At 50.2% G+C, this 13,800-nt stretch overlaps 1 protein-coding gene across 1 annotated transcript; it reads right to left on the bottom strand.

Annotated features, from left to right (window-relative positions):
* Positions 1-1,081: 1,081 nt before the first annotated feature.
* Z518_08667 (uncharacterized protein) lies at positions 1,082-6,448 on the bottom strand (the record flags this gene model as incomplete). Its single annotated transcript, XM_013414407.1, has 4 exons — positions 1,082-3,299; positions 3,362-4,753; positions 4,787-5,131; positions 5,199-6,448. 4 exons carry the CDS (start codon positions 6,446-6,448, stop codon positions 1,082-1,084), a joined length of 5,205 nt encoding a protein of 1,734 aa, XP_013269861.1.
* Between the last annotated feature and the right edge of the window lie 7,352 nt (positions 6,449-13,800).

Here is a 13,800-nt window from a genome sequence, read left to right as displayed (position 1 = left end):
TGTCGAGGCATAGGTCCCCGTTACGGAAGGAGACCGAAATGGGACCTCGTTGAAAGGGACCTAAATAGGGCATATTTCAAGGGACCAATATAGGGAGGGCCCTATGAGGCTAAAAATTCTGTCATGGGTTGTTTATTCACTGATATTGGAGTCAATCCGAATTTGTCGCACGACATTCTCCCACGACCCTTTGCTTCATGACCAATTCGATACTGGATTCGGGGCCTAAGTCGAGCTTCGGATACCTTGTAATCGCGAAGTTAGATGAATCCCTGCATCCAGTGCAAGGATCGATCGTGATTGGTTTGCGTTTGGGATATCCCGTTCAACGGCTGGTGTCGAATTAGGTCCGTTGTCCATTAAAGAAGAAAGAATTTCCTTCTCCACCAATCGATTGGTGAGGGGGGAACCCCAACGGCTATATTGGCTTGACTCTTGATACCGCTCGCTGGCGGTCCAACATTAGTCGCTGGGAGGCCAGGGTTCTTTGCTTCCTCTCCGGCAGAATCCACAGTGGCTCTGGGATTCGTCCCTTCTTCTCATTTGCCCTCGCTGGCAACAGAGGGATAACGACTGCTTGAAGCCTTTGTCGCCGTGCAACGTTATGCCTTGCTCGAGGTGTTGTTTTCGGGGATGAACTGAATGGGGGAATATCAATCCCATCCTACAATTTTGAGCCGGTTTGAGAGTTCGTCGTTCGCACGTGCATCTTCCACCACAGACTCGCCCTAGCCGGCTGTCCGTTGAGGGTTGGCCTGGATAGCTGCTCTCTATCGCTCCCCTTCTTGCTCTTCTTGCTCTCCTTGCGGATCTCCTTAAACTCTTTCACCGAGAACTGGTCGCATGGGAGGAGTAAACTCTACCGACTGCCTATTGAACATTTCATATTATTATTCTAGCGGACTACAGATTACATTTCGGTCCTGCAGCGTTCGCCTCAGGAGCGGTGGTCCAGACCCTCATCCACCATCATGTTGCTGTGGATGCACAAGAGAAATAGGACCGCTCCACATTGACATCGGTAAGTGTCTCGATTCGGTGGTAAGCCTTCGTCTTAGAATAAAGAGCTATTTCTCTGGATTTAGATGACGTGGTCGGTCCCATACTGGAGAGAGTCATTCACGGCCCCGGCCTTTCGCAGGGCTTTCTCGGCGCGGAAAAGCTTCTTCCTTATGGCAGCATTCAATGGCGAGCCGAACTTTCCGCCTCGTGCGCACGGGTCGGCTCCATGATTCAGCAGCTGCTCCACCCGTTTGTAGTCATGATACGATGCGGCTTGAAGCGCGGTCCCGTACTTCCCGCCTGTCGCGTTCACATCGGCCCCCCTATCGAGAAGCATTGCGATGATAGCCGATGTGTGCGACTGAGAAGAATCACTATTAGCGGAGCAGGCGGCCTGCAGCGGCGTTCCATACTTCCCTCCGGCTTGATTAACGTCGGCGCCGGCGTCGAGCAGCATCTGGACAATGCCAATCTTTGCTCTCTTAGACGCTGCAGCTAACGGGTTGCCGTACTTCCCGACGTTGGTGTTGATCAGCGCTCCCCGATCTAGGAACATTTGAATGTAGCGCTTGATACCCATTCGAGCTGAAGCTTGCAGCGGTGACCCCCATCTTCCGCCTTCCAAGGTCACGTCTGCCCCGGCGTCCAGCAATAACGTGATGACGTTGTCGGCTACTTCGGACACGGCAGCCTGTATGGCCGTGCCCCAGTCGCCGCCGACGGCGTTGACATTAGCACCAAGATCCAACAACAGCTCGACCATATCCTCGTCCTGGTGGAGTGCTGCTGTTTGAAGAGGGCTGCCAAGTGTCCCTCGCGGAGGGCTCGGATCGATGGCGGCTCCTTTATCAATAAGTAATCGAACGAGGTCCCTGCGGCTGCAGCTCACCGCTTTCTGGAGCGGGGTGTAGTGTGTGTCTCCCTGCCTATCCTCAGGACGAGGCCGATCTTCTGCCTCCACATCAGCTCCAAGAGAGAGTAGACGCTCAATCATAGCCATCTGTCCCACCCTGCCAGCCCCAATGGCAGCGGTGAGAGGCGATGCGTAACATCCTGGCGCATTAATATCGGCGCCCCTGTCGATCAATTCATGGGCAATCCCGTAATACCCCTTCGTCAACGCGGTTTGCAGGGGCGTCCCATAATATCCAAAAGGAGGCGCCAGGTTGACTTCGGCCCCATGCTCCAAGAGGAGGTGGAATAACTTCTCATCGCCCTGCATGATCGCCACCATGAACGGTGTTCCCCAATCTCCCGCCCTCATGTTCGGATCGGCTCCCTTTGCGAGGAGCTTCTCGACAATGTTAGTAGCCCCACGATGTATGGCTTCACTCAATGCACACCCGCTCAGACCACCAGATTTTCGTGAGGCATTAACGTCACAGCCTCCGTCGAGCAGCAAGTCCAATACTGCATACTCCTCCGCAATGATACTGGTCACCAAAGGCATCGATGAGCTTTCCGAACTCCCGTTGATGTCTGCACCATGTTCCAATAGCACCTTGATCCTTTCAAGTCTGCCAGGAAAATGCCGATAAGGCGTCATGGCCACGGCCCTGCCACCATGCCGTTTGACATCGGCCCCCTGGTCGATGAGGTACTGGAGCATCGTGATATCCGGCATTTCTGCCGCACGCATGAGCGCACGACTACATGATCTCGCTGATGAATTCAAGTCCAGTCCGTGATCAAGGAGAAGCTGAACGAGGTTTGTGTTGTTTGTAGCAGCAGCCACTTCCAGAGCAGATTCATAGTTTTCGACAACCACCTCGTTTTTCGAAGTTGTATGGCTAGCCTTGGTTTCCTCGGTGAAAGAAGCACCGTGGTCCAACAAGAATTTTACCACCTCTGCGTGTTCGTTGGCGACTGCGGCACGTAGAGCCGTTCCATACTTCCCGCCCCACGTGTTAACGTTCACCCCTCTCTCGACAAACAGGCGGACAATATGCAACAAACCCTGCTGGGCAACCCAATGTAGGGGTGTGGCAAATTCCTCGTGCTGCCGAGTTAACGACGCTCCATGATCCAGCAGCAGATGGATGAGGTCAAGATCGCTATTCCGTGCTGCGGCTCGGAGCGGATCTCCATATTCTCCACAAAGGCGCTCGGGATTCACAAGAGCCCCCTGACCAAGAAGAAGGCGCACAACATTGATGTCACGCTCACGAGCAGCGGCTTGCAATGGTGTTCCGTATTTTCCTCCGCAAAAGTCATTCAACTCAGCACCAGCGTCGAGGAGCCATTGAATGGCGGTCGGGGAGCTTTTCGCCACAGCGAGTTGGAGGACGCTCCCGTACCTGTTTTCGTCACAAATCGGTCAGCAATCTTCCCCAAGTCGTCGAAACTAAGGCTATCGTACTCCTTATGTTCGGCGTTTGGATTTGCGCCTCTGTCAAGCAGGATCTTGACCAAGTACTCTTTCCTACGGGAGTCCAATGCCTCCTCGAGGGATCTATCTCCAAATTGGGCCCCCAAGTCAAGAAGCCTTTCGGCCGCTGCTATGTTTCCAGAAAAAAGGGCCAGATCGACGGGGTATCTTTCTGTCATGCCCCTGAAGTGTATGTCTGCTCCCTTGGATAAAGTATATTCGAGGACTTTGGGTTGCCATGACTGAATCGCACCCTTTAAAGGAGTTCCGTAAGATTCATTGCTCGAAGAATTGATGTCGCCACCGTGATCGAGCAGCAGCTGCATGATCTCAGTGTTCCCTCGCTTTGCGGCTTTGGCCAATGCTTGGCTTCCAGGACGTTTGAGGGATTCGGTGGCGCCGTTGTCAAGCAACAAGCGGACAATCTCCACACTGGCATGCTCGCAAGCAATATTTAACGCGTTAAAGTATCCATCTGATGGAATATTGACGTCGACATTGTTCCGGATAAGCGTCTCTACCGCAGAGTGCTCGCCATGCCTGACGGCAACGGAGAGCGGTCTCCCGCTTCTGATGCACCCACCGTGAACGTCAAATCCATAATCAATCAACATCTGAATCGCTTCAGTTAATCCTCGCCGACATGCTGCATGGAGGGCACCGCCGTCAAACGAGTCAGCAGTACATATAGGACTCCCTGCGTCAACGAACATTTTAACGACATTGATGTTGCCGCTAGATACCGCATCGCTTAGGAGATCCCCACAGAGGGGCGATTTGGGATCGGCCCCTTTACTGAGCAATATTTGAACAATCGCAGCGTGGCCACCCAGCGCAGCGCCTCTTAGTGCCGCATTGAGAATGTCCTGTCGTAGGGAGTTCTCGTCTAGACTCTCCAGCAGAAATCGCACAATCGGCAGAATCCCGTAGTAAGAAGCATAATATAACGGGGGCTGGAAGTCTTGACCGTTGTAGCTTGGTTGGCCCCAGCGGAGTTCCTTGCCGGACCTTCCAAAGACCGACGGTCTCCGAGGGTCATAGAGATTCAGGAAGTTGAGAAGATGAGTATTGTTATGGGGGTCAAACAGACGGAGGAGGAGTTTTTCAATGGCGCCACGGTCCTCTTCTCGAACATGGGCCAAATGTGTAGTCCAGTGGAGTGCAGCGTAGGGGAGGAATGGGAAGTGCTCTAGATCCCGCGGGGTCACCCTTTCACCTCGCTTAAATTCCAGCAGATAAATCAAACCGATCTGCGTAAGGCAGCTATGACTTAGGCCTTCGTCGATGTGGAACCGTGCCGGTATCAATTTCTGGGTGCGTTCCGAGAGCAGGTATTCCTTAACGGAGGAATGGGCGAATTGAATAATTCGGACATCTGGTGACCTTGGGCGGTATCGATATAGACCCTCTCTGTACAGAGGAGAATCACCGCTGGCATCAACATCGCTTAGAGTCACAAGGCTAGAACAGAATGCCAAAATGTCGTAAGCATTTGGAAACCTGTCAACTTCGAAGAATGATGTCTGCTCTAGGTTCACGGCAGTGGCTTCAGCGACTTCCTGAATCGTCATCGGCCTGTCGGAGAAGGCGAGGAGCATCAGGATCGTCCGAAACTCAGACTCGTATATATCTGGCACCTTCTCCAGGATGCGAGAATAGGTGGCATACAAGCCGCGAGGGAGACTCTTGAGCGCTTTTGGGATGGCGGCCGGTTTGAGATAATGGCGGATTTCATCGATTTGGCAGGAAATCCATTGAAACCTGAGACAGTTAGCAGTTAAAAGAATTGAATCGTTTTCGTAAAAATCGGCTTTTGTCATTTACTTACATTCCTCCGGAGTCTTTCACGAGTTTCTGCTCGATCTCGTCTTTAATGTTTTGTGGCAATCCGTTGAGGCGTGGATATTTGGCCAGGGAAGATCGAACATAGCGTCGAATATCGTCCTCCACGAAGCTAATTTGGATGTCGATGTCGATGTCACAGAGTGTCCTCATCGCTGCCGAAATGTCCGCTTCGGGCCTGCTAGCGATAAAAGTGCTTGCCGATATGAATTCAGACTTCTTGATGACCCTGAGCATGTCCAAGACGCCCTCTCTCATCGATGGTTCTCCTGTCTCCGGGCACTCGTCAAGTGCGTCAATGACGATGAAGGTTCTGGGCTGTTGCTCCAGGATAAGTCTGAGGGCATCGGCAAGCTGTCCAGTACTTGGAGAGGCCCCCCGACATTTTTCATACAGAGAAACTATCTGTTGGGGGACCATATTTCGGCCACAGATCTGGCGCAACAGCGAACGAAGGAGGGAGGAATAAGTCTGCAGCGAAGAATTTCTGAAGTCGAAGTAGTAGGACAGGATGATGCGCTCTTCTTTCAGTGACACGGAATGGAGGTATTCAATGACAGCCGAGGTCAGGATCGTCTTCCCGGCGCCGGGAAACGCGTGGAGCCACATTATCTGACTTTCCTTCGCCATCCAGGCCTTGAAGTCTTCGGAACAAAGCAGCCACTCGCAAGTTCCCGGCTCCCTCTGGTCCTTTGCGCGGTTATGGCTGGCGGCAGTATCGGGGCCCGAAAGCCAACTCAAGATTCGGCTTTTTTGCTCTTCGGCCTGGATTTCTTCAACTGTAGCTCTGGCCTTGGCAACATTGTCACGGATCGATTCTACCTGAACAGCCATGTCTCCAGTGAGCGCCGTGTAGAGGATAGTTTTCTGATCCGACAGCGTCTTGCGGATTTTCTCGACGCCTTTTGACTGAAGAGGCCACTGTAATCGCATTGCAGCGCTTGAGACTTCGGTAAGAGCCTTGAGCTTCAGGTCTAGCTCGGTCAAGCAGTGTGAACAGACTTGAAACGGCCCATTCTCGCGGTTGAGAGACTTGAGGAATTCAAAGCGATCGGCAACTGGATCATCGGCAATACTCTGCAACCTTTCTAGAAGAGCCTTCAAGCTGGCGAGTTCGTCGATCGCGGACTGGATCTCTTTCGGAGCGTTCTTCGCCTTCTCGATATATTCGTAGCAGCAGGTGAGTACCTGCCCGCTGAAATGCAAAAGCTGGATAACAGTAGCGACCTCGGCCATGGTGGAGACAAGATGACGTCTATGTCTGGGACTGCTTCGGGTCTCTTAGGTGGCTGGTCCTGCCAGGTTGCTTGTATATATACATACCTGGTTGATCCCTCTTCTTCTCCTGTTCCTACCCCTATATCCCAAAAAGAGGCACTGGCCACTTGTTCAACCGCTCAGCAGAAGGGCCAGGAATGCTTGTTTTAGTATTAACAAAGGTAAATCAGGGGATAAATTTGCAAAGCGCCGTAAGGAACAAAACGGTACTTTTGCTCCCAGAACTGCTTGTCCAATACGATGCACCTTTCTTTGGTTGCTGTATTGAAACGAAGGCTGAATGCAACGATTAATGACCAATAGAGCATAGCGCCTTTGGCGCTGCAATAATTCTACGATATCATTGGAACTTCTTAGGAAGGAGTACCAAGTTTCACATTAGCGCCAAGGACACCAGAATTTGTTTCACGGTTGAGGGTAATTTTTGTCGGAGTAAATGGCACGTGATTCGGCCAAATGTTACTCCGGAGGCTATTTAGCCGAACTTTACTAAACGCGGATCCCTAAAGTCTTGGCAAGTTCAGCACAAGGGAGGCATCAATGCTGTAGTGTAATGTGTTGGCCAGTCACGTGAGGCACTTGGCTTGGCAAAGTTGCACCCTTTCTCCTTGCTCTCTTGTTAGAACAATAACGCATTTCTTCATCAGACTCCACAGTCTATCGAATGAATCACTATGTTTCCCGAACGAAGACATCCAGTTTCAGCTTCATCGACACCAAGACTAGAGTAAGAATGCATATGCCAGATTCTTCGACAAAGCAACATTTATGGTGGATATGGGGCCGGAAATGGCGGGTGCTCAGATGGCGATGGTGGCCGTTCGGAGAAGTTAGGGATATCGGTGACTTTGTTCTTTCGTACAAAGGGAGAGAAGATCTAGCAAAGATTGAATTCGTCGGGGAAGGGAACTGTGTTGTTCACATTACAGACTGATCTTAGCTGCGATGACTAAGCGCGAAACTGCTTAGTTATTTTCAGCCCAACGAGGCCTTTGGGTTAAGCGAACAATATCGGAAAGTCTCTGCCTCAGTCGAAATATTCTAAACGAAGCCTTTATCTCGAATAGGCCAGATTCTAGAGCACGTGTATAATGAAAGTGGACTGGACCCGATACTGCTCGGGAATGGAGATGGGCTGTCTCTTCACTCGGAGGAGACAGACATTTCCGGGCGTACTCTTCCTTAATGGCCCTAAGCTGCCGGCTAGAAGGGTGGTTCGCGACACGCGTGGTTGAGACGGTCGTGATGAAGGGTGAGTGCGGTGAGGTGTGAAGGTGAATGCGAGGCGGGCACTCTAGAAAAGCGGCGCCGTCGAGGGGCAGATTTTGCTTCGCTTCCTGCGCCAGGGACTCTAGCTTATGCTGGACTACATTCATTTACGGAGTATATATAAGTAGTTCTAGTTAGCTCATACATTCTCTTCCCGCCGCTACAACAACACCTGCGGTCTAAGTTTATCCATCTTGCGGCTTGTATGTAACCGCAAAAGTCCGCAGAGGAGATTAAAAAGTATTTCCGAACCGGAAGATAGACGAGTTCTTGTGCGTAATCCATAACAGGGCGTCCTCGCACGCACACGTACTACTCGTCTCTCAACCTGGATTGCTCATTATGGTCCCTGAAGGCTCCTCGCAACCAGGCGATATATGACGGAACGGTGTGCATTGTTCCGCTAAACGAGCGTATACGTACGCCCTGTCAAGTAGATCGAGGCCATCTCAACCTTCTCTCCCTTACATGTCCAGTGGTTTCACCGATCGTAAAGTCGATCCAGTTCGTAACGTCCTGTATATGGTCGTCAAGCTGACCATTGCTACAGTCACCGTCATATGGACGGGGTTCCCAATCTTAGAGCCTGAGGACCTCGTATTGTCCTGACTTTGCTTGCTGATTCGAGCATACTCTTGTAGCATTCATCCCAACTGATGGATCTGCTGGAAGTTGGAACTGGGACTGGAGCGTAAGCCCTTGTAGGGGCCAATTAAGTCTGCCGGGGACCACTCTCGCTGAGGATAGCCCACATTGGAGGGTTATGGCTACCATAGGTAGCAGAAGACATCTTGTAGCGTGTGTATCTCTCCGCAACGCATATAGAGAGGATGTACGCTCTTATGTCTTACCACTGGACTGAGGAATCTCGATCGGACAATGGTAGTGACGTAATACTACCCGATCCTTATGGAAGTATTTCTGGCCAATCAGAATACTCCCCCGCCAGAGTCAGCTTTGCCAATTCTATTCTCATCGACGGCAGAATACTTCGTCAATGAGTTATACCCAAGTCCCTTCTCCTGATGTAAAGGGTCCCGGACACTTATTCACGGTCGCGATCAATGACGACAGGAGGGTGCCGATAGAGCCGGGCGTGCACGCAGGGCAGGGAGTTCTCAAGTCGTCCTGTTGCAAGAAATCCCGATGAAGCCGCCGTCGTTAGTTTGTAGAGGACCTTAAAGGATCAAATTGCAGTAATAGACCATAAGAAAGAGTGCTGCTTGCGGTCGCTTCACTGTCTCTTGCGAATGTATGCGGCTAAATTCGCTCAGGAAAAGAATAGCGCGTTACTACCACTTGTTGTTGTAGCGGCGGGAAGAGAATGTATGAGCTAACTAGATCTATCCGCTGGGGAGGTCGCTTTACTTATATTTTTGGTTGCCGGGAAATCCGCCCCGGTTTAGGCGAACCTGCCCCTTCGGGTATGGGCGCAGGCTGGGCACCCGGATCCGAGAGCGGAATTGACACGAAAAGCTATCCTTTCCTTCACACCGTTGCAAATGCTACTAGCACATCTCCAACTTTTGATCGAGATCTCAATAGGAAGTATCAAAATCCTGCCTATGCGCAGGCAAACTTGATATCCCCCCAACATCTCGTAATGGTGTGGCAGAGGCAGTTGCTTGCAGATCAGGAAGTCACTGGATCTTGGTTGGAGGAGCGACCAACAAGAGATTGTGACAGATCATCTCTTCCGACCCAATCCGGGTTGGGCCTCAAAATAGACGACAAGATCCAACAATTGCCTTCTGAAGGCGAAAGGACTCATTTTCTGCATTCAGATGCCTGACGATATTTGGCACGTCTACCGACTCTCAGCTTGGACTGCACCAGATTCATCCCCAACTCGCCCGTCCTTACTACCATTCCGAGGCAGCACGGACAAGCAATCCCATTAACGCCAAAAAACTAAGATACAGCCAGCGAATACTCGACATACGCACAAGCACCTATATTTTCTGCCATCTTCATCCGGTAACGGCAGCAAGATGCGTCGACTAAGACAAATCATGGGTAGGCTTAGTTTGAGCCGAGAGTAGAGGGAGCAAATCTAAACCCCAGCGACAACAGACGACCGTGAAAGTTATACATATACTCCATCGTCTGATGATGCCTTCAGATGACCCTTGAACTATAGCTTCTCCCAAATTCGCCTGCATCTGTTCCTTGGGACAAACCTGGAGCAGCTTCAGCGTTCGTTGCAAATTGTCAAGCCTTTCGAGGAGATCTTCAAGATGAATCGTCTTCGTCTTCGCATTGGGTCGGTCCATGTTATGAGTGGATATCACATGTCTGGGGTGATGTGACAAGGAGAATGGAAATCATCTACAACAACAAAGTGCTGCGCTTTACAGAAATTCTTGCATTGGCCCTTCGAAGGATGCAACTTCCGGACAGAGCAAGACTGTTCTGGGTTGATGGAATTGGCATTTATCTGGATCGATACCGAACCAAATGCCGCAGAAACTAGAGGTTTGAACCTCAATTTTGTGAGTGGTTGGCTTGAACACATTTGACTTTCCATCTCTTGGAACCCAGGAGAGACCATGCAGGACAATGGTATCTATCTATATAAAGAACGCTTTGGCAGGACCAGATGGGCAAGGAACAGATCTTTTCATTATGGCGATTTGCCAACGGCAATCTGCCTCTCGGATTCATCCAACACACAAGTTTCGATGGTTCGACCAGCAGTGAGTAAGCCTCCCCTTTACAACGGATAGATCAAAGTAGCGTGGGAATGATTCGTGCTTCAAATAGTCCAGCGTCTCTTTCAAGTCCGTTGAGTTAAACGAGAAGATCAATTTCTCTAGGACCAAGACTTTAGAGTGCGCTTATGTCGTTTGATGTCGAGAATCGGACAACTAGGGTCCTCCACAATCGGATCTGTTATCGTCAGAATCATACTTTATTATATCGTAAATTTGCAAGAAGGATGGACCTGGAGAGCGATGTATAATCTGTGCTTAACTCTCATGCATGAAAATATTTGCTGGTTTCTCGCCACAACTTACAGTATCCTTCGGGAATGGATCGGGGCACCAAACTCGGCACCAAATTCAGCTCGGCTACTAGGGGCCGCGCGGACACAATATTCCACGGAGGTAAATCCAAACCCCTCGGGAACCGGAAAATCTATAATCCGATAACTACCAAATCCTTTGCTCTGATTAGCTGGCCCCATCGGATCCAGTCCACGGCCCAACCCCCGGGCCTCTCGTGTCACGTGATTGGCTGACCTATCGGACCCAACCCACAGCCAACCCAGGAACGGGTTGAGTGCGCACAGCCGGGCTTAAAATGAGCCGGTGGAGAATGGAGCTAGCGCGTAGCAATTACCTAGTCCCCTATGGGCTTAGCCATACAGGGTGTATGAATATCGTACGTATCGTATCGTGGAGTGCGCCGTAGCCCGGAAAATCTATAATCCGTCGATTACCTCATCCTGTGCTCTGATTGGCTGACTCTATCGGATCCAATCCATGGCACACCAGGGATGGGTAGAGTGGCGCCTTTGTCTGCCAGACCCCCTTAATCGGACCCAGATGTTGATCACGGTGTCCTGTGCTCGTACGATATCCTCAGAGGTCAGAGAGCGCAGAGGCACCTCAAACGTCGTCGCCGCCGCCTGAACCAAGTCAGGCACTACCTATCCGAACGCCAACTACTACCGAGAGACCTCGCCGTCTTAGGACGCCTTCTCCTGAACAGTCCCCTCTTCCTGCCTCTGCGTACGAACTGCCTACTTTTACGGCACCGCCAAAAATTGGGTAGGGAGAAAAGGAAGAGAATTCATACAAGGAAATACCACGAATCAAGGGCCGCAGGCGATATCGCAGAGTCCCAGGAAGTCCACAAGTTTGAGCGGCAAAGCTGAGAATATCAACACCAAGAGTTCCTATGTAAGAGGGGGTCGGTGGCGAGATCAAGAGATTAGGTACAAAATATTGGGTGCGAATGCCTAGGAGGCTTTTGGGCTATTACATAATAACCGAATTTGGCGCGAGCTGAATTTGGTGCCGAGTTTGGTGCCCCGATCCATTCCCTATCCTTCGATTGACTTGGCTCAATAATTGCCTGCAAACCAATCCGTTGGCGCTCTTCTGCCAACCGTGCTTCCTCTTGCAACGAAACTAGTTCGGGGTTCCGAGGAGGACCTTATGCCTAGGGACTCAATGGCAGCGTTAACCAAAGCCCCAGGCCCGGTGGCTTTGCCCACTAGGGTTAGCCAAGACTGTTGCCTGGAGTAAGCCTAGCAGCAGGAGGCTGTGTCGGCAGCTCGTCTTGCCCAACAATCCATAAATTTGACCTCTTCAAGTGTAAACGTGATGGATGGGTGCAAGCATGCAAAAGCAGACATGCTCTTACGACCGCGTCAAATGTCAAGACAGAGAGAGCGTCCGAACTGTCGTAATGGTTCGTATTATAATGATTACGCCCCAAGCATGATTGGTGAGTTGACCCAAACAACCACAACAATTCAAATTGAAACCACCCATAACTTATAAACTTGGTTTTTTTTTTTTTAAAAAAAAAAAAAAAAAAAAAGGAATGGTCTGGTTAGGGCTTGGCGTTGTGTGGCGACGTCATCGGATCCCAATCCGTGGACCATGTGGCCCAGGGGGACCCTACTCGATAGATGTCGATATCGACATGATCCACGAATTGGGTCCGATGAGTCGCGGTATTTCATCTATGGACCACCTAGACGAGCTCTTACTGATCGCGCTCGAAATGGTTCGTAGCTGAGCGTGAACGGACGAGCTTTGACGTCGAGATGACTTGTATGGAATATTAATGGATAGTAATGGGTCATTTCACTTAATTACCGAAATTTTATATAGGTCATTTGATTAATTGTATTGCGGTGATGTTGACCCCCCACAGGGGCTATTAGTGCCTTGGCAAGAGGGTCGTGGGTGCCGACAATTGTGCCCAGTTTGCAAGATTGACGCTGACATTCAAAAAGGTCTCCCTCCCTACAAATCCTGGCTCAGGAAACTAAAGAACGGGGGCTTTTTAATATCGTTAACAAACTTGCAAACAAGGGTAAATGCTAGCCATTTGCAAGATCTGACAGCCGACCAATACGTCTGCTCCACACTCTCGGATTTCAACGAGCGGCAAAGACCCTTGTCTAGGCCTTGACATGGGCCGGGTTGACCCGGCGGGTTTTGGGCTATTATTCTTTTGACCCAAAACCCTGTAAGGTTGGGCCGGTAAAGGGTCCAACCCGCCCAAAACCCGTTGGGTCGCCCAAAGTTTAATTAAATACAGGATGACATAATGCGCGTAATCCAATACAAGTAACTATTACAATAATTATTACATGAACTATGCCAAAGACTTTCTCGTGGTATATATTAATCCAGCTAAGTTAACTATTACAATGACTATTGCTTTATGAACATTCCCTTCAATTCAATGATTTGAAAATTGCTTGGTTAATACCATATGTTACTGTGCTTAGCTAATTTATACGTAGGGCTCTTTGCATCTACTTACTCTACAAGGAAAAAGTCTATAAATAATTATACTTTGGGTTGGCCTGACCTAACCTGGCCCAATTGAATGGGTTTCTGGGTCGGGTTTGGGTCAGGTCTTGGTTGACCCGAAAACCCGTTCGGACGGGCCAAGGGGGGTGAAAACCCAGCCCGACCCGGCCCATGTCAAGGCCTACCCTTGTCCCTATTTGCTGGCAACAACATTTCGTTTATTTTGAATTTCATTCCTATTGCAAACCTCGCGAAATCGCAGGATAAGGCTCCACACGGTCAATTAGTGCACGATTCGCAATCGATATGTCTCAAGACACTACTCTGGCTCTCTTCACAGCATATCTGTTATCTACTCATGCGGACAAGATGGGTGTTTGCTTTTATAATGAACTACACCAAAATTGGTATCATGAAGCATGTAGAGATCCAACCAAATGTAGTAGAAGGATCCGCTGTGCAGCCTATGGAGTTAAACAAAGTATCAAGATTAAGGACTCGCTACGCAGAAATTGAAACAGGTCAGGAGGGAAAATGAAGGTA

The sequence above is a fragment of the Rhinocladiella mackenziei genome (genome assembly GCF_000835555.1).
Source record: "Rhinocladiella mackenziei CBS 650.93 unplaced genomic scaffold supercont1.6, whole genome shotgun sequence".
Classification (NCBI taxonomy): Eukaryota; Fungi; Ascomycota; class Eurotiomycetes; order Chaetothyriales; family Herpotrichiellaceae; genus Rhinocladiella; species Rhinocladiella mackenziei.
Note: the sequence above shows the minus strand (reverse complement) of the source record. Positions and strands in the feature narration are given on the sequence as shown.